Raw genomic sequence first — 20988 nt, forward strand, 5'->3', positions numbered from 1 at the left:
TCCGTCAAGGAGCTCGAGCTCTCCTTCTCCGGCGTCATCAGCCACTTACCGGAGAACATGTTCGCCAATTGTCCTAGTCTTGAGTACGTCAATCTTGCCTTCAACAACATCATCGGATTTGTACCAGATAATCTCTTCCTCCATATCAATAAGCTCAAATATCTCGATCTATCCTACAACAACGTCTCCTGCACCATCTCCGGTTTGAAGATTGAAAAATGCAGCTCCCTCACTCACCTCGATTGGTCGGGGAATCAGATTTCCGGATCGCCGTCGTCCTTCTCCAATTGCACCAGCCTCGGCCCTCGTGGAGCTGATTCTGCCGGAGAATTTCCTCTCCGGCGAAATCCCCTCTTTCGGCACGCTGAAAAATTTGCAAACCCCAGATCTCTCTCACAACGACCTCACTGGATGAATCCCTCCGGAGCTCGGCAACATGTGCGCCTCCCTCATCGACCTCAAGCTCTCCAAAAACAACATCACCGGATCACTTATTTGCGTTGACCATTAACTTTTTAACGGTTCCCTCAAATTCGGACCAAATGTGACCCGTTTTTATTTGTGATGGACCGAATAATTCAAAAGATAATGTTTTGGACCAAAATCAATAAATCGCAATATGTTAAGGACCAAAATTGGCCTTTAGTCTTTACAAAACTATAGGAATTATATTTAAAACAATTACTCTTATTATATTTAAATAATTTAGACAAAATTTAATAATGGGCCAAAAAATAAACATCTGGACCATTTTTTTTATAGGTATATGTATTAGAAACAGCTTAAATTCAAATACTCCAAAATAAAATGAAAAGCCCAAAATATTCTTACTCTGAAATAGCCCAATTAGATAATAAGTACTCATATCAATATATTTATAAAATCCCAAATGATTTTTTCAATAAAACTTGCTAAACTTAACATTACACTAATTAAAATTAATCAGCATAATGAAAGCCATTAGGATTTATTAACTCATTGCACAGAAAATATAAATAGTGCTTTTGTCAGAAAGAAAGGCGGTGGACGGTGACACCGGAACAACAAATTGCAACAAACCTTTTGGACCTTCACGATAAACCTTTATAGGGCATGTCATAATTATTATTTACGTTACTTGTAATTGACGAATGACGATAACCACTTTTAAAAATTCCAATGAATGATGAAGGAAATTTTTTAACGGCTGTTGCATTCTTAGAGAAATAATTTCTCATCATAAATTCCCATCACCATAACCGTCCAATTATATACATGATTATGATTGTAATTTGTAATCAATTAACCAATTTAATAATTTTTGTTTATTGTATTTACCTCCTTGGCACGAAATAGTTATACAAAACATCCTAAAACTCGCTTTTTATATACGTATAGATAGATTAATACAAAATATTCTATTAACTTATTCAAGTCACTTTTATTTACATTTATTAAAACTCGTGTCATGACCAAATATGACTCATATTGCAGGAACGGAGGGAGTACCCATGTTCCTGTTAATTGAGTCATTTTTATATTTTGGGAACTTTTAAAAAAATTGAGTCATTTTTATTTTTAATAAAAAATAACTTTTTCTTTTAATTTATTCTCTCTTTATCTCTTTTACTTTATTTACTACCCATTTAACATACTATTCTTAAATCCCGTACTAAAAACAATATCTTTATTAACAAAAAAGGGGTGAGCACAACCTAACCATAAATAAATATCTTAAATGGTTAAGTTTTGGTATGAGATTGTGTGTGTACGTGCACAAAAAGTGGAAATGGTAGTTTAATTCATTTGAAAGAACATTGAGCAGTTCAATTAATCGATGAAAATGTGTGGAGTCATGAGATCAATTTGGACCGTCCAAATTCCGACACGTGGCCTCTACCTGTCAAATTAGTACTGTAATACTCATTTTAAAGTAAATATGGTACTAGTATGAGTATCACAATCTGGAACCACGATGTCAAATCCGTCCTACTACTCCACTACTTCCTACGGTTATACTTCTACTACTTCAACAATCTCACACGCGTCCCTGATTTATAGTAGAATTGATTCTCCACGTCTCTTCAATTTGGTATCCCATTTCAGTAACAATCCCAAACCTCTTCCTGGATTTTCTCTGATTCCTCCGATCAGGTCGGTAAGCTGCCGCATTTCCGATTTTCGTCTTTTCAGCAAAATGGAGTACTTGTTTTATACGCTATGAAGAAGTGCTTTGCATTTCTTTGTGACTTGTAGTTTCATCTACACTCCATATTTGCTTTAAGGTAAAGAAATGCTATGTGCCTCCAAATTTTTAGTGTGTTTTTCCTTTCTTTTTTGGGTTACTATTTTGTTGAGTAGAAGAAATAACACTATGTTTCGGTGAGTGTGTGTTTTTCTTCTTTTTTGGATATTATATTAAGTATTGAGTAGAAGAATATGTATATGCAGATATGTGTGTTTTCTTAATCTTTTTTTGGGTTACTTTTTAATTGAGTAGAAGAACCATTTTTTTCTGAGCGGATTGATACTCTTTTATGTGTTAGTTTATGAAATTATGATTTTGATCCTTTCTTGACTTGTTTCTAATGACTTATGATGACATGTAAGTTGGGTTAGTTTCTTGGTGTAGTTCATGTAGAAAGGTGAAAGTTAGAAGGGGGTTAATTGACCAGAGATCAGTAGCAATGTCAAAGAAGGTGATTGGGGAAGAAGAAACTGCATTGAGATCAGAGGCACGGACCGGGAAGATGGTTTATGAGCCAATTCTCGAGGAAGGAGTGTTCCGCTTTGATTGTTCTGCAGATGATAGAAATGGTGCATTTCCCAGCATTTCGTTTCAGAATCCGAGAGTCAGGGATACGCCACTCGCGAATGTCAATAAAGTTCCAACTTTCATTCCCAGTTTTGAATGTGTAGAGGGGCAACAACTGGTCAATTTAGAGGTAATCTAATTTTGCATCATACTACAAGGCAATGTATATCTTTTTTGGTTTTAGGGAATTCACATTTTGAATAAAATGTTTGAAGCTTTCTGATACTTTGATTCAATTTGGCTGTTAATTAGTTCCCTCTAAACACCTCATTTTATGGAACTGGAGAAGTTAGCGGTCAGCTTGAACGAACGGGAAAGAGGGTAAGCTCACTATTGGCCTTTTGTTTTAATAATCTATCTTTCTGAGGTTAGTTGATGTATTACATATATATGTATATATGCGGTATATTTGTGTAGATATTTACTTGGAATACGGATGCGTGGGGCTATGGCACTGGAACTACTTCATTGTACCAATCACACCCTTGGGTTCTGGCGGTGCTTCCAAATGGAGAGGCAATAGGAGTTCTTGCAGATACTACTCGACGCTGTGAGGTACTTGTGTATTGATTTCTTATACAAAATGGGAATTGTATTGACGTATTGATGTTTAACAGATTGATTTGCGAAAGGAATCAAACATCAAGCTGATTTCTGCAGCGCCCTATCCTGTAATCACATTTGGTCCATTTGCTTCACCAACTGATGTCCTTGCCTCTTTCTCGCGAGCAGTTGGTAAATATAAAGTTGCCCTCATGCTTTTCAAGCATACATTATATCTCATCTAGTTACAAATAGAGCAAACTGCCAGTAGAGCTGACCTATTGAATCTTTTTTGTTCTTTATATTTGATTTTTAAGAATTGGCTCTGCTGTCATTATATGATTGAAATTTGCAATATGTCGATATTACTATCGCAAGTGCTGGTTAGTTATATTTTCCATTTTGTCTTTATTGATCATGGCTTGGTGATGCCTTTTCCTGGTTTTGTTGCCAGGGACTGTTTTTATGCCACCGAAATGGTCCTTAGGATATCACCAATGCCGCTGGAGCTACCATTCTGATGCTCGAGTTCGTGAGGTCGAAACATATTTGCTGTTCGATTTTTCTTTCTTTGCTTTTGCATCAAAGCATTGTATATTTTTATAGCTTGTGCATGTGTGAGAAATTTATTGATTTTAATCTTCATGCATTGGAATTGAAACATTAAATTTCATAAATGAAGTCTTATTTGGTGGCGAACCTGATGGAATTTGACCATTTTGTTTCTCTTGCTGGCTGCTGCAGATAGCAAAGACATTTCGTGAGAAAGATATACCTTGTGATGTCATATGGATGGACATAGACTACATGGATGGTTTTCGTTGTTTCACTTTTGACAAGGCAAGTTCCACCTTCCATTTAAATACTTGCAAAATATGTAATCCACGATGCTAGCACGAGATACATAATCGATGACCAAGTAGAGCTGACTATGACATCAAGAAAAACAAGCATCTTAAGAATCAAAATTTTCAACCATTTCCATTTACTACTCTTTCAGCCTTTTGTTGTTTGATTATATTTGGTTACAGTTCATGGTATGGTATCTAGTAATTGCATCATTTCATATCTATTCGACACTAATTTCGAAAACTGTTTCTCTTATATTGCCCTTTGATTTCGGATTTTTGTCATGTCCATTGAGTTTCTAGGAGAGGCATCAGTATCGACTTTCTTTATTCAGAAATATCTTTTCATGTGTTTCTTTTCTTCTGCAGGAGCGATTTCCAGATCCGAAGTCTCTAGGAGCTGATCTTCATCAAAATGGGTTCAAGGGAATCTGGATGCTAGATCCAGGGATAAAAAGAGAGACGGGTTATTTTGTCTATGATAGTGGTTTGGAAAGAGACATTTGGGTTCAAACTGCGGATGGACAACCTTTTGTTGGTACTTATTACTCTTGATGCTTGCACAGAAAGAAGCGGTCTTCATACATTAGCATACATTTTCACTAATTATCGACTGCTATACTTAGGGGATGTGTGGCCTGGGCCTTGTGTATTTCCCGATTTCACACAATCGAGTGCCCGTTCATGGTGGGCTCAGCTAGTAAAAGGTTTTATCTCTAATGGTGTCGATGGTATATGGAATGACATGAATGAGCCAGCTGTCTTCAAGGTTAAGTCAAAAACTATTTTGCATTAAATAGCTTTTGATTCTGTTATCTTACATTATTTCTCTCAGACTTTGACAAAAACAATGCCGGAGAGCAATGTCCACAGGGGAGACAAAGACCTCGGTGGCCATCAGAAGCATTCCCACTATCACAATGTACTACTCGTTAGCTCAATGCTCGTTTCTTATTGACGTTGATGGAACTTATAATTTCAGTTCCTGACTTCATGGATGTTCGTTACTCCTTTTCAGGTTTATGGTATGCTGATGGCTAGATCTACATATGAAGGGATGAAACTAGCAATTGAACAAAAACGGCCCTTTGTTTTGACCCGAGCTGGGTTCATTGGTAGCCAAAGGTATGCTGCAACATGGACTGGAGATAATCTTTCCACGTGGGAGCACCTTCACATGAGTATCTCTATGGTTGTTCAATTGGTAAGTGTTGCGGGTATTTGAAACAATTCAGCTGTGATTTCGAGCATTTTTTCTTGGTGTAAGAACAAGCTTTTTGGATGACCAATGCTGCTTGTGTGCAGGGGTTGAGTGGTCAGCCACTATCGGGGCCAGATATCGGTGGCTTTGCTGGTAATGCAACACCAAAGCTGTTTGGAAGGTGGATGGGAGTGGGCGCCATGTTTCCCTTTTGTCGAGGTCACTCTGAGACCGACACTATTGATCACGAACCCTGGTCTTTCGGGCTAGAGGTTTGTGTTCTCGACCCTCTTAAACAAAATTTTTAGAACATATATTGACAAACTTACAATTGAATGCTTTAATTTGCATCTAATAAGGCTTCTTTTAAAGTGCCTGAAATTTGAAATTCGCCGATGTTTTTTTTTTCTGTAATTATGATAAACAGTGTGAGGAGGTTTGCCGACTTGCGCTAAAGAGACGATACCGGCTTCTACCCCACATATATACTCTCTTTTACATGGCTCATACAAAGGGCATTCCCGTGGCAACTCCTACATTTTTTGCTGGTATGTTCTGATTATGATGAATTCACTAGAAAAAGCCGTGACGACTAGGTAAATTCTCCTAACAGTTGGTTCGTAACGTGTCAGATCCGAAAGATTTGGAGCTAAGGACACAAGAAATTTCATTTCTCTTAGGACCACTTCTCATATATTCAAGGTTCTAAATCTCTCACTTAGCGATAGCTCTTTAGAGTTGCGCACACTGGATCAAAAATCCTGCTTCTGAATTATACGGTACTTTCATTATGTTGCAGCACGGGACAAGATCAGGAGTTATACGAGATGGAACAGAAGTTGCCAAAAGGAATCTGGCATAGTTTTGATTTTGAAGACTCTCATCCAGTATTCATTCTACTTCTCGAGCAATAAATGCCATTCAAAGATTTGTACCTTTTCCTCATCATCTGTCTTTGTCTGACTAGGATTTGCCTGCATTGTATCTCCAAGGCGGATCTATCATTCCTGCGTCCTCACCTTATCAGCATGTTGGGGAAGCTAATCGTACTGATGATTTACAGCTGTTAGTAGCTTTAGACAAGGCTGATAAAGCCATAGGATCGCTCTTTGAAGATGATGGCGATGGGTATGAATACACTAAAGGAGGATATTTATTGACAACTTATGTTGCTGAACGGCAGTCTTCTGTAGTAAATGTGACGGTTTTGAAAACTGAAGGATCTTGGGAGAGGCCCAACCGTCGCTTACATGTAAAACTACTACTCGGGAAAGGTGCAACGGTATGTAACTATCTTATGGCCAGTTACTTACAAATTACAATCTAGACATCATGATCTCTGAATTTCGTTGTTTTCTCATGTTGATGGTTTGATGTGAAAATAAAATAGATTGATGCGTGGGGTATTGATGGGGAGGCTCTGAAAATTCCTTTCCCATCGGAGAGGGAAGTGTCGGATTTGGTTGCGGCTGGTGAAAAACAACTAAGAACTCGTATAGGTTATGGATCTGCTCTTATTATATGCCTATAGAGTGACGGTCTCGTCCTCTTTCCTTTTGAATCCCATTCCTTTCCTTTCATTGACATTGAGAAGTCTCCCGTTTGCTGCAGAAACTGCTAGACGTATTCCAGACGTGGAAACCATGTCTGGACACAAAGGAGCAGAACTATCTAGAACACCTGTCGAAATCAAAAGTGGCGACTGGTCTCTCAAAGTCGTGCCATGGATTGGTGGAAGAATAATTTCCATGGAACACCTTCCATCAAGTAATGCGCATGATTTTTTGTTTTAATTTCTGCTTTCAATTGTCTTAGCTTTTTGACAAAATATGCTGTTCCTGTTTGTCCCACTCTACTTGGATGTGTGGCAGAAACCCAGTGGCTTCATAGTCGAGTTGAAATCAATGGGTACGAGGAATATAGTGGCTTGGAGTATCGTTCTTCTGGATGCTTGGAGGAGTATTCTGTCATCGAGTAAGTTTTTAGATTAATAACGCTAGGTCGATTATATATATACACGTTTGTATTCATATCTATACAAGTGTTTTTCGATCATAAAAACCTATATCTATTATTACTGAAATAGAGTTAGTGAAGCTGCATCATAGCGCTTATCAGTTGTCTATCGAAGCTTTCATTTAAAAATGTGTCGTTCTCAGTCGAGCTAACTTTTGTGTAACAGACGAGATCTGGAGCAGGCAAGAGAAGTCGAGTCGCTACAACTAGAAGGTGATATAGGAGGCGGTTTAGCCCTTGTGCGCCAGATATGCATACCTAAAGAAAACTTGAAAACAGTCCAAATCGATTCCAGCATCGTAGCTCGCAATGTTGGCGCCGGATCTGGAGGATTTTCGAGGTTTTTCATCTAATCATACTAACGGTTTTATATGAACGAAAAAGTTCTGCTTCTGTAAGAAATTGTTGATATCGATCCCCAAACTGATCCTCAAGCTGATGTCAATCCACAAGTCACTTTCAGTACATTATATTTTCTGTTCTTCATTCTAACTGCTGCCATTACCAACTAGCAGTCTCGAACTCTGTTTTCAGGCTCGTGTGCTTGAGAGTGCACCCAACGTTCAATCTGCTGCATCCAACTGAAACATATGTGTCTTTTACTGCAATCGATGGATCTGTCGTCCACGAGGCTTGGCCGGAGTCTGGTGAACAGGTTTTTGAAGGGCATCTTCGCCCAAATGGTAAGTCTGAATTAGGGTTAATCATAGTTTGTATCAGCAACTTTCGGTGTATTTCCAAAACTTCGACTTCGGATAAAGTCTAATCTACTTTTTCTGAGAAATCCAATGTACAAAATTAATGGAGTATGATCTTTTGCAGGCGAATGGAGGCTTGTCGACAGATGCCTTGGGCTAGCCCTAGTTAACAGGTTCAGCATCGAACAAGTTCACAAATGTCGAATCCACTGGGGCACGGGGAACGTGAATTTGGAGCTTCGCTCAGAAGACAGGCCGGTGTCCAAGGAATCTCCTCTTCGAGTATCTCACAGATACGAGGTAATACGTTTGCCATAAACTCCAGGATGACGGAGATCTTACGCAACAGTTTATAATGCATCAATAAGTTTTCAGCTCGCCTGCTTTTAAACCCAATATTATGTTTATCATGTTCTGATAATGGATGAAACTTTTGAAATTCTGTACGTTATATGCAAAATAAATAAAATTCTGTAAGTTAAATTTGTACTTAAGTGAACAAATCAAATTTTAGTAGTATAAATTAGTCTCAATTGACTAGCAAATTTTATTAATTTCATCACTATAAATCTAAAATGTCTTGTAAATTAGATTATTAATAGTAAAGTAAGGCCTCGTTTGATTGCAATGACAGTGTTATATGAGATAGCCTCCTTACATTGATTTTACATGATAGTGTGGTGAGATATATATCTCACTTCGATGTTTGGTTACACCGACAGCAACCCCATGATAACTTATATTATGTTTGATTTGGACTGCAGAAACTGCTGATACAAAAATACATAGCTAAATTTGTCCTTCTAAGATTATTGTAGTGACAGTTTTATCCTTGCAAACCCTATTTCATTTTTGGCTCAACTTAAACACCCGCATACATTGAATTCGCGCGTCTCTCCCACATTCCACTTCACCGAGTGCAGCTGTTGTGTCGGGCAAGATTGCCAGCCATCCGCCGTTTCATCGTGACCTACTCAGGTAGGTCTTGTGTTGTTCTCCTTCCCGAAGGTTCCACACAGTTGATATGATCACCAACCTCTTGGTCACCAACCGCTTGTTCAGGATCCGTTTCGGCCTCATTGTCGTCTTGGTTGCCCAACTCCGTCTCGATCAGATCAATCGGCATTTGACTACGAATGAAATTGTGAAGTAGGAAACATGCGATAATCAAGCCCGTTTGTACCTCAATTGGGTAGAAACTTGCGGACCGGAGTATACCCTATCGCATCTTCAACACGGCAAACATATTAATTTGGTAGTTCCTTAATATCTCCTCTAGCAAAAATCAAGACGGATGTCATCTCCTCACGCCTACGGGCAACCTAGTGAAGCAAAAAAACCAAGGATGTGGGCGTCATTGAAAGTGAAGACGCACGGCAATATCTTACATGTTCATGGCTCATCTCCTCACGCCTACAGGTGAAGAAACACACACAAAACAACAACGCACCATACGATAACCCAAATGTTGTGTATAATCCCTAAACAATGTGCTACTGCCAATTAAAACCAAAACAACACCCATTGACTTTCAAAGAACTCAACAAACTCACACCCTGCATAAACAATTTGGTAACCAACAAATTGGTTTGGAGTCCTAAAAACCGAGAAAAGGGTATAATATATTGGATTGAAATCCGGTCACACCATGTACAAATTCAGCCACAAATACAACCAAGCTAAAAACAGTCCAAATCGTTGCTTCAGAGAGGTTTCAATTGGGTACAGATTGATGATTTAGCGAATTTTTTATGGGAGTAAATGCAAGTAATAAATGAAGATCACAACACTGAAAATTACGTGGTTCGATTTACTGAGGTAAATCTACGTCCACGGGAAGAATAGAGGGCAAATTTGTATTGCTTGATCTCGCTTACAGATTACAATACTGATTTGCTATATGAGATTCAGGATCTAGAGAACTTACCCCTGGTCTATCTGATCTAAGTTCTATTTATACATTCGAACTAAGATCGTGGTTTGCAGCCCTGGTTGAGGGGTTGATAACTGCTTAATACCACTAAATAGATCGTGGGTGTAATGGAGGTCGTGGAGATCCTGCATGGGTCCACTATCTCCTTGTTCGGTCGAATACTGAGACCGAACTGCTGAACTTTGCCGATCAGCTTTTGCCGATCTGAGAGTTGAGCTCGATTGGTCGGCTTTTACCGAGCTATAGGCTGTGACCGAACTCTTTGGTTGTGCCGAACTGCTGCTGAACTTTGCCGATCAGCTTTTGCCGATCTGAGAGTTGAGCTCGATTGGTCGGCTTTTACCGAGCTATAGGCAGTGACCGAACTCTTTGGTTGTGCCGAACTGATACTCTTTCTTGGGTTTTGGGCTGATGGGCCGTCACTGCTATTGGGCTCGCAATTATTGTTTAGTTGTTTAGTTCGTATCCCATCACCACCCCCCCGAAAAGCGAAGTGAATCACTTCGGCATTTTGGATAAGTGTAAGGGGGAGGCTGACGTCAGGGGACGTGCTCTGCACGTGTCTGCATTAAATGTGACAGCAAATCCGGCCAGAGAATCCAGAAAAAGTGGGATTTGAAACGGTGCGACGAATTTGAAAAATATTTCCTTTCTTCATCATTGGAACACTTTTGCGATTATTTCTTCTGCATTCTCTCTCTTTTTCGTAAAATTTTCTTCCGCTTCTTCAAGAATTTCTTCAGAGACTTTCGACCATCAAAGAGTAAGAATCATGTCTTCTTCTTCTGAAACTGTTTCTGAATCAGGTAGTGGTAGGAAGGGGGGTAAGGGATCTTCTGGCCGGAAAAAGTCCGGGGAGAAGACGGTAGAATATTTTCACAGCATTTTGAGTAAGGATACTGTGATATCCTTACACAGAAAATATTTTCTTCCTGGGGGTTAGTGGTGATTCCCGACGACACTCATAGGGCTAACTCGCCGCCGGAGGGTTATGCCACCGTTTACGAAGCCTGCTTAGAATGCGGGCTTCGTTTCCCTCTTCCCCCCGCCTTTGTAGAGCTTCTTGATTTTTTCCAACTTCCTTTAGGTCAGGTGACCCCAAATTCTTGGAGGCACTTATCGGCCTTTGCTGCCGAGCTGCGTAGACTAGAAAAGGATCTGTCTCTGAGGGCAATCCTTAATTTCTTTCAGTTTAAGAGAAAGGGATCCTGGTTTTACTTGATCCCTTTACAGCCCTTTAGAGCCTTCTGTAAAACCAAATGGCCGATGTGGAAAAATCGCTTCTTTTTTTACAATAGGACAGCGGCTCCGGACTTTTCCTGGAGAGGGCCGAAGTCCGTAATTCCTCATCCTCGGGTAGAACCGTTGGACGAGCTCGAGGGCGGGCTCAATAAGATTCCCATGATTAGGAAACAGTATTTGGAATCTGAGCTCGTCAAGGGTGACTTCGTGTTCGACTCCTCGTCTTCGGACGAAGAGACTGAGGGTGAGGATTTCTTTTTTATGCTTTACTGCTTTAGCGGCGAAAACTAACTTTGTTTTCTTGCTTTTTGGCAGTGAACATGCTATGCAAGCTTGGTCGCAAATCCTCCGAATCAAAGGAGCCGGAGAAACAGAAAACCACCAGCTCGGCGTCTGATGCCGAGAAGAATCCGAAGAGGCAGAAGACCTCTTCGAGTCCGTCTTCGGATCCAAAAAAGCCGGGATCGACCTCGGCAAGGGGGAAGGCGAAGACTCAGAAACCCCCAAAAGCGCCAGAGAGAGACATTGTCGAGGGGGTGTTGGATCAGGAGTGGTTACGGCCACTTCGGAACATATCTCTGAGCCCTTTTTATGGCCAAAGGACTTTGTAGAGGTGAATTTTCTTCTTGATTTTCTGGCTTTGCTTCTTTCCTATATTTTTTTTGTGGCCCCTCTGTTGACTTTTTCCTTTTTCCATTTTTAGAGGAACAATATGCTCTGCAAACTCGTCACAGTTGAACTCTCTAAAGCGTCCAGCGATTATGATGAGATGCAGAGGAATTTGAATGCTGCTCGTCACCAGGCCGAACAGGCTCGGGCAGACTTTGAGAGGGCAAGGGCCGCTATGATCTCGGCTCAGGATGAAGCCCAGCGTGCCAAAGACCAGCTCGTCATCCAGAGAGAGCGGTCGAAACAGAGGGAGGCGGCTGCCGTGGTGGCTCAGGGGGAGGCTCTCCGTGTTTACACAGAGAAACTCTTTTTGAGCAATCAATTTTCGGCCCTTATCGGTGATCTGCTGAAATTGATGACCGATAATGCTGAGCAGGAACCCGAAGTCGTCTTGCCGCTGTATGACCGAGAGATTGCAGCGCGTCTCCAGAGTCTGCCGCTCCTTGAGGAGCTTGCGTCTTCATCGGTCCTGCTTTCTGCTGAACGAGTCCGTAATTGCCGTGCTGACCGTGACGAGAACATGGAGGCCATCTTTGCCTCCTTGGGGCCTGTTTCACCCGCTTCAATTTTCAAAGAAGAGGGTGAGCAGGAAAATGAGGCCGGCAAGGAGACCGAGCAGGAGGATCAGCAGACCGGCGACGGGCACGCCGAGCAAGAGGTGCAGCAGATCGGCGATGGGGGCGCCGAGCAGGAGGGAGGGAGGAGGGAGGCCGAGGCTGAGACCGAGGTCGACAAGGAGAAAGAAGCTGAAACCCACAGGGAAGCCGGAGACGAAACTGGCGGAGTATGATTTCGTCTCCCTTCTCTTAGTTTAGTTTCCTTCTTTCTATTTGTAAAATGGCCTTGAAGCCCTCCTTGTGTAAATTTTTTCTTGTGAACGAAAAAAATTCTTCTTTCTACACTCGTGTCTTCCTTATAGCTTTTCTTAATCTCTTTTACTCCTATTGTGGTTTACTGCCTGCTCGGTAAACTGAAATGCCGAACTGACATAGCTGCTTCGTATTCTTAACTCTAAGGAGCTGGAGGTACTTCACTGGAAGCGGCTATACTCTTTGGCTTTAAATGAAGCTGAGAAAAAAGCTATAGATGACCAGATGAAGTACGATGAACTCTTGGCTCGTTTAGTGGAGCTGGAGTCCAACAATAAGGACTTAGAGTCCATAAAGAAAGATCTGGAGGCCGAGCTGAATACTGTCATCGCTGAGAGGACTGCATATGAAGATTTCATCTGCGGGCGCGGGGGAATGACTATATCTGAAGTTCAGAATCAAGTTGATGAACAGTGGGAGAAGCTTCATGTACTCCGGAAGAACAATGTGCTGGAGAGCTCGGCTTGCCAACAAGTTGTGAAATCATTGCGGCGCTTGGCTTCTCTGTACGACATCATTCTTTCCCGGCGTCCCTCAATCGAGAGATTCCTTAGCCGTTTCCCGCTAACAGATGCTCACACTCCAACTCAAACCTCTAATCCACTTACTCAAAATTCTACTCCAAATCAGCAACGGACTCAGGAGCAACCGGAAACGTCAAGACAAGAACGCCCTGAAGTTCGTAGAGGAGTTGTGAATATGAGTGAGCAAGATCAGCGAATGCTTCGTGAAGAGACTCTTCGCCGCCGAGGTGCTAGAACCTCCCGGACTCAGGGAAGAGGCGGTAGGTCGATCAAGCATCTCGTCCACCTACTTATTCTTCAACTGCTCGGAACGCCCGAACTCAGCATCATGAGGATTTTTCGGATAGGTGGCTCAACTTTAGCAATCGTAGACAGTAGAATAGTCCTTTGTAATGGTGTAACGCATTCTCGTAGGGCAGCGGAATTGTATGCCCAACAAGACTTAGTAAATGAAATTTTTTATTTCGCTTCTATCACTGCGTATTTACAGTTCAGCGATTTTTTATTTCATTTATTGTACTCGTCCTCGGTCTTATGAAGTAAACTCTTCTTTGACCGGACTTAGTTAGTGTCCTTATTTGGCGAGTTTTATCGCTTGGATTGGACTTTCCCTAGTTAACCGAAGTGGTTTTCGGCTTATTGCAGTTCGTTTCAGACGAATTGCTTGTTTCTTAAGCTGAATTGTGGAATCTTGTATCTTCCTTGGAAGCTTGGACTCACAATTGTCTTTAATACATGATCTAAAAGAAGGGGATCAGCCTTTAAGGAACAATATACCTCAGTAACATTTGTAAGAGACAAAACGCACATAACCCTAGGACCGAACTAGACACAAGAACAATAAAAATAAGAAAGCACATAACCCTAGGACCGAACTAGACACAAGACTGACCGGACCTTGTCTCTTACAAATAGAACTTCTTGAGGTTGGAAATATGCCATGTTCGGGGTACTTGTTCTCCTGACATGTGAGTTAATTTATAAGACCCTTTTCCCAGGACTTCTGACACCCGATACGGACCTTCCCATGTGGGTTCAAGTTTGCCCAGCTTTTCTGCTCGGCTTACTTCATTGTTTCTCAATACGAGATCTCCCACTTGAAACTGCAGCTTTTTCACCCTTTGGTTATAATACCGGGTTACTTGCTCCTTGTACTTGGCTTCTTTTATGAAGGCCAATTCTCTTCTTTCTTCGGCAAGATCTAGTTCGGCTCTCAGTCCGTCGTCATTCAGTTCTGTTGAGAAATTAAGAGTTCGGGGGCTGGGTATGCCGATCTCAACCGGAATTACGGCTTCAGTGCCGTACACTAGACTGTACGGAGTTTCACCGTTGGAGGTTTTTGGTGTAGTTCGGTAAGACCATAGGACTTGAGGAAGATTTTCTACCCATTGTCCTTTGGCTTGTTCTAACCGAGTTTTCAATCCTTTCACCAAAGTACGGTTTGTTACTTCCGTTTGTCCGTTTGCTTGTGGGTGAGAGACTGAAGTGAACCGCTGTTGAATATTCAACTCTTGGCACCAATTCTTGAATGTTTTGTCAGTAAACTGAGTCCCATTATCTGAAATGAGGATATGGGGTATGCCAAATCGGCAAACTATGTTCTTCCAGACAAAATCTAATGCCTTTGAGCTTGTTATCGTAGCTAATGGTTCAGCCTCCACCCACTTTGTGAAGTAATCCACGGCAACGATCAAGAATTTCATTTGCCGGGGAGCTTGTGGTAGTGGTCCTACTATGTCTATGCCCCATTGCATAAAAGGCCAAGGGCTTTGCATAGCACATAGATCAGTCTGCGGCGTCCTTGGGATATTTGCATGGATTTGGCATTTCGTACATTTCTTAACTAGCTGTACTGCTTCTTGTACCAAAGTTGGCCAATAATATCCCCATCTCAGAACTTTTTTAGCTAATGCTCTAGCTCCGATGTGGCTACCGCAAGATCCTTCATGAACTTCTCTAAGGATGTAATCCGTCTCTTCTGGTCCTACACATCGCAATAACGGTTGAAGGTAGGACTTTCTATATAGGACTCCTTCATGAAGTTCATACCGACGTGCTCGGCATGTGATTTTCCTTGCTTCTCTCTTATCCTCGGGCAGTTGTCCTTGATCTAGATACTTTAATATTGGCGTCATCCAGTTTGGTGAACTGGTTACTGAGTGTACTTCAGCTTCATCAATGCTTCTGTGCGGTAATTCCTCCACCTTTGAGCTCGGATATGAGGCCAACTTACTTAAAGTATCTGCTCGGCTATTTCCCGCTCTGGGAATGCGGATTATCCGAAAATAAGAGAAATTTCGGCTAATACTTTGCGCTTTGTCCAAGTATTTTTTCATCCTTTCATCACGGGCTTCACTTGTACCCAGCATGTGATTCACTATGACTTGTGAATCACAATGAATTTTGAGAGATTTGACAAGTAGACGTTGCGCTAACTGAAGTCCGGCAAGAAGGGCTTCGTATTCGGCTTCGTTATTAGTGGTTGGGAATAAGAACCGAAGTGAATAAGTTACTTCGTGTCCGTCGGGAGCGATAAGTAGAATACCAGCTCCACTTCCTGTCTTATTCGAAGCTCCATCTACGAATCCAATCCAGCAGTCCGGCGGCTCTACTTCGGGTTTCTGGGGCTGTGTTAGTTCATCATTGGTAGGATTTTTCTGTTCGGCAATAATAGGGATTGCCTGATCGAACTTTGCCTCTACAAGAAAATCTGCCAAGGCTTGTCCCTTGATGGCTTTCCGAGGTAGATATTCTATTGAATGTTCTCCCAACTCTATGGCCCACTTGGCAATTCTGCCTGATGCTTCTGGCTTAGTCAAAACTTGCCGAAATGGAAGATCGGTTAAGACGCATACTTTGTGAGCATAGAAATATGGCCGCAGTCTCCTTGCTGCATTTACTAATGCCAGAGCAATTTTTTCCAGAGGTTAATACCTTGTTTCGGGACCTCTTAATGCTCGGCTTGTAAAGTAGATAGGACGCTGTTTTAGGCCTTCTTCTCGTACAAGCACCGCGCTAATGGTTTGATCTGATGCTGCTAAATATAAGAATATCACTTCGGCATCTGTTGGAGCAGAGAGAGTAGGAAGTTCGGTTAAATCACTTTTGAGTTCGTCAAAAGCCTTTTTCTGTTCGGCTCCCCACTCAAACTTTGGTGCCTTCTTCAAAACATTGAAGAACGGCATTTGTTTTTCGGCTGCTTGGGAAAGGAATCTATTCAGTGCGGCTAGACATCCAGTTAGCCTTTGCACATCATGTATGGACTTCGGCATTGCCATGTTCTGAACAACTTGAACCTTTAGGGGATTTGCCTTGAGTCCTTCCTTTGAAACCCAACAACCCAGAAATTTTCCCGAATCTACCAAAAAGGTACATTTTTGGGGATTGAGTTTGAGGTTGGCTTTTTTGAGCACGTCGAGAGTGGATTTGAGATTGTTTTCGTACTCCGAAGTGCTTCTGCTTTTAACAACTATGTCGTCAACATATACTTCAACCTCTTTTCCGATCAGGTGCCGAAATAGCTTATCTACCATCCTTTGATATGTGGCTCCGGCATTCTTTAAACCAAATGGCATCTTTTTATAAGCAAAAATACCGAAGTCAGTAATGAAAGCCGTTTTTGAAGCATCATTCTCATCCATTAAAACTTGGTGGTATCCTTTATACAAATCAAGAAAACAGAAAATTTCGAAGCCTATCAGAGCTTCTACTTTTTTATCTATGTTGGGAAGGGGGTAGCAATCTTTAGGACAGTGCTTATTTAGATCCGTAAAATCTATGCACATCCGCCATCCTCCTTCTTTTTTCTTGATCATCACAGGATTGGCCACCCAAGAAGGATATTTTACTTCAAATAATACATCCGCTTTCAGTAATTGGCGGACTTCGTCATGGATGACTTGATTTCTTTCTGCCGCAAAGAGTCTTTGCTTCTGTTTTATAGGCCGGACTGAAGGATCAATATTTAACCGATGTGTAATTACCTCGGGAGACACTCCAGTCATATCCAACGGAGACCACGCAAAGACATCTTTGTACTCTTTGAGGAGCTGGATGGTCTTTTCCCGGAGTAGAGGCGTTCCCGCGAAACCGATCTTGACCGTTCTGGATGGATCATCTTCGTATAACTGAACTTTCATCGAGTTCGGCTCCGGTGTGACTTCGTTCATTTCGCCTGCCTCTGACTCCGGCTGCTGTGATTGCTATGCTTGATGGTGCCGATCTGATTGTTCGGCACTTTTAAGCGCAATCTGCAGACATTCTTTTGCTCTCTTTTGATCACCTCGGATGACTGCTATCCCTCCTTTAGTGGGGATCTTGATTGTGAGGTGATAAGTAGAGCAAATGGCCCGAACTGTGTTGAGCCAGTCTCTTCCCAGTATAATGTTATACGGGGATCGAGCTTTTACCACAAAAAACTCGATCATCGTACTGGAGCTAGTAGGCGCTCTTCCTACCGTAATCGGAAGGCTGATAATACCTTCAGGGCGGGTGTCCTCCTGGGCGAAACTTTTCAGAGGAAGTGGGGCCGGACTGAGCCGAGCTGGATCCACTTCCAGTTTATCAAAACATTCTTTAAAAAGAATGCTAACCGACGCTCCTGTATCCACAAACACTCTGTGGATCAGTTTGTTTGCCACTCCAGCTTGTATGACAATAGCGTCTTGATGAGGAGAAATGGCCGGGACGGGATCTGCATCTGAAAATGTAATTACTTCCTCCTTTTTCAGCCTTTTATGTGTTGGCTCCTCTCGATTGAAGCCTCTGCGCTCTGATTTTAGAGACGATTTAGTCTTCCCGGCTGGGAGAGCGTCAATAGTCTGGATTACTCCATCATATTGCGGCTCGTCATCGTCTTCGGGATCCTGTTGCCTTTTAGGATCCTGAGGAGCGCAGTTCGCACTTCTCTGTTTCTTATTCTTTTTCGGCGGCTTGCTTTGGTATTTTTTTAACGTCCCTGCTTTCACAAGAACATCAATATCTGCTGCCAAATTTCGGCACTCCTCGGTATCGTGACCGTGGTCTTGATGGAAGGAGCAATATTTATCCTGACTTCGGCGCGTGGCCGATTTCGTCATCGACTTTGGTTTTTCGAACATATCAGAATGCAGTTCGAAAATTTCCGCTCTCGACTTGTTTAATGGTACGAACTGAGCGGGTGGTTTCTCAGGATTGAGACGTGGTCCCAATCTGTCTTGTACCGGTGCCCTTTGAATTCTTTCAAAAGGAGTTCGGCGAGGATGTCCCTGATCGCTATGATCGGGCTTCCTCTTGTCTCCTCTGGAAGAGCTGTCTAAAGACCGTTTTCGACGGTCTGCCTCATCAGCACGAGAAAACTGGTCCGCAATGTCCCACATCTCTTGAGCTGTTTGCGGACTGCATTCAACGAGCTTTCTGTAGAGAGCTCCTGGCAGAATTCCATTTTGGAATGCCGAAATGACAAGTAGATCATTGAGATCATCTACTTGTAGGCATTCCTTGTGGAATCTTGTCATGAAGTCGCTAATCTTTTCATCGCGACCTTGACGTATAGAAAGCAGCTGAGCCGAAGTGATTCGGGTTTCAGCTTTCTGGAAGAACCTCCTATGAAAAGCATCCATTAGATCTCTGTAAGATCTAATGCTGCCTTGAGGGAGGCTATCAAACCACCTTCTTGCGTTCCCGATGAGCAGCTCGGGAAACAGCTTACACATGAACCTCATTGAGACCTTGGTTCGCCATATTATACTGATAGCGTCCCAGGAAATCATGAGGATCCACTAACCCGTCATAAGTCACTGACGGAGTTCGGTAATTCTGTGGCAACTGAGTTCTGGTGATATCATCCGAAAATGGAGTCTTCAGCGCTCCATACATAGCGAATCCGACATCTCTACGGTATGGTGGAGATGGAGTTCTCCTGTGATTTCGGTAACAAGGAGGAGAAGGAACATATCGGTGGTGAGGATTCTTTCTCCTGGAAGATACGGCACTACTGCGGTAGTGACTTTCATGTCTGGAGGGGGAGGGAGAATCCGCCGTTTTCTTCTCCGGCTTCTGGCTCTTTTGCAGGAATGTTAAGAACTCATCCTGCTTCTCAGCCAAGAACAACTTGACAGCCTCATTCAACTCGAGCTGCGGGGGAGGCTCGATGCGATGACTTTTTGAGTGGTTTGTTCTTTCACCGTGAGAACTGGAGGCAGATTTCTCCCGAGGCTGTTTTCCAGACCTACGGGCTGGACTAGCTTCCTCACATTCATCACGGACGGAAGTATGGGTATTATGTGATCTGGTACGCATTTTTTGGTGGAAAAGGATCAAAAACTCGCTTTTATCACAGTTTTGGTTCTCTGGTTCCCACAGACGGCGCCAGTGATGATTTAGCGAATTTTTGATGGGAGTAAATGCAAGTAATAAATGAAGATCACAACACTGAAAATTACGTGGTTCGATTTACTGAGGTAAATCTACGTCCACGGGAAGAATAGAGGGCAAATTTGTATTGCTTGATCTCGCTTACAGATTACAATACTGATTTGCTATATGAGATTCATGATCTAGAGAACTTACCCCTGGTCTATCTGATCTAAGTTCTATTTATACATTCGAACTAAGATCGTGGTTTGCAGCCCTGGTTGAGGGGTTGATAACTGCTTAATACCACTAAATAGATCGTGGGTGTAATGGAGGTCGTGGAGATCCTGCATGGGTCCACTATCTCCTTGTTCGGTCGAATACTGAGACCGAACTGCTGAACTTTGCCGATCAGCTTTTGCCGATCTGAGAGTTGAGCTCGATTGGTCGGCTTTTACCGAGCTATAGGCTGTGACCGAACTCTTTGGTTGTGCCGAACTGCTGCTGAACTTTGCCGATCAGCTTTTGCCGATCTGAGAGTTGAGCTCGATTGGTCGGCTTTTACCGAGCTATAGGCAGTGACCGAACTCTTTGGTTGTGCCGAACTGATACTCTTTCTTGGGTTTTGGGCTGATGGGCCGTCACTGCTATTGGGCTCGCAATTATTGTTTAGTTGTTTAGTTCGTATCCCATCACAGATCGATATAATTGTTGGCAAATTTGTGTACCTTGCGAAATTCCTCTTCATTAGCCATGGGGTTGAACTGAGAATCGAGCCCAGGTTCAATTATTTCAACCTGATTGTTCGACCAAACGGCATCAAATAAAAGTCGCTCAATTGAAGATCTCTAGATAGGAAATAAACGAGATTGATCGACTGATCAAATGCGTACCTAAAGTTGTCGACGGCGGTGGGCACAATTCGTTCTTGGACAGCCAATTTTTTTTCGCAGCAGCTTGTGGTTCAAAAATGATGGATGAATTGGAGGGGTATAATGGTGACTGGTGGATTTCGACAAACGGGAACATTGAGATTGAGGGCTATCGCTGATAAATCCCTTGTTAGCTATATACGCTGAAGTGCAGGTAGCTATCGTAAATGCTACCGGGTTAACATTTTTTCCCCGGGTCAGTAGGTTAGTATATCAGTGCAACCAAACGGTTGGATAGAGTCCGATAGGAGGCAATATCTAGGCCTATCAGTGCAACCAAACGGACCATAAGAGAAAGAGTAAAGTAAGAAAGAGAAATAAGAAAAAGTAAAAACAAAGAAATAGATAAAGTAAAAAAGAGAGAAGATAAAGTAAAAAAGAGAAAA

At 42.2% G+C, this 20988-nt stretch overlaps 1 protein-coding gene and 1 long non-coding RNA gene across 8 annotated transcripts; one reads left to right on the forward strand and one right to left on the reverse strand.

The window, feature by feature from the left end:
• The first annotated feature begins 1934 nt into the window (after positions 1-1934).
• On the forward strand, positions 1935-8594 carry LOC121771674 (alpha-glucosidase 2-like). 7 transcript variants are annotated; one of them, XM_042168510.1, is made up of 22 exons: positions 1935-2133; positions 2612-2924; positions 3047-3115; positions 3212-3349; positions 3412-3529; positions 3792-3874; positions 4082-4177; positions 4555-4723; positions 4812-4954; positions 5021-5107; positions 5204-5389; positions 5491-5658; positions 5814-5934; positions 6019-6088; positions 6186-6273; positions 6354-6668; positions 6777-6885; positions 6998-7153; positions 7258-7360; positions 7569-7742; positions 7937-8085; positions 8225-8594. In XM_042168510.1, the coding sequence occupies exons 1-22, from the start codon at positions 1955-1957 to the stop codon at positions 8416-8418; spliced, it is 3228 nt and encodes a 1075-aa protein (XP_042024444.1). In that variant the 5' UTR covers positions 1935-1954; the 3' UTR covers positions 8419-8594. The 7 variants fall into 7 exon arrangements, with proteins under 7 accessions (XP_042024444.1, XP_042024446.1, XP_042024445.1 ...); XM_042168512.1 differs by having other exon boundaries at positions 1995-2264; positions 2599-2924; XM_042168511.1 differs by having other exon boundaries at positions 1995-2264.
• A 496-nt stretch (positions 8595-9090) lies between these two features.
• On the reverse strand, positions 9091-20623 carry LOC121771675. Its single transcript, XR_006044197.1, has 3 exons — positions 20564-20623; positions 20399-20467; positions 9091-9422 (listed from the first exon to the last, which is right to left on the reverse strand). It is a non-coding gene; the product is annotated as an uncharacterized LOC121771675 (long non-coding RNA).
• Between the last annotated feature and the right edge of the window lie 365 nt (positions 20624-20988).

The sequence above is a fragment of the Salvia splendens genome, chromosome 16 (genome assembly GCF_004379255.2).
Source record: "Salvia splendens isolate huo1 chromosome 16, SspV2, whole genome shotgun sequence".
In the NCBI taxonomy this organism is placed as follows: domain Eukaryota; kingdom Viridiplantae; phylum Streptophyta; class Magnoliopsida; order Lamiales; family Lamiaceae; genus Salvia; species Salvia splendens.

What these genes read in the sequence shown, in the direction of transcription:
- LOC121771674 (XM_042168510.1), top strand. Translation starts at nt 1,955, where the DNA reads ATGTCAAATCCGTCCTACTACTCCACTACTTCCTACGGTTATACTTCT. An exon ending in ATGAGCCAGCTGTCTTCAAG is followed by an intron (nt 4,955 to 5,020) that starts GTTAAGTCAAAA and finishes TATTTCTCTCAG; the next exon opens with ACTTTGACAAAAACAATGCC. An exon ending in AGGGCATCTTCGCCCAAATG is followed by an intron (nt 8,086 to 8,224) that starts GTAAGTCTGAAT and finishes GATCTTTTGCAG; the next exon opens with GCGAATGGAGGCTTGTCGAC.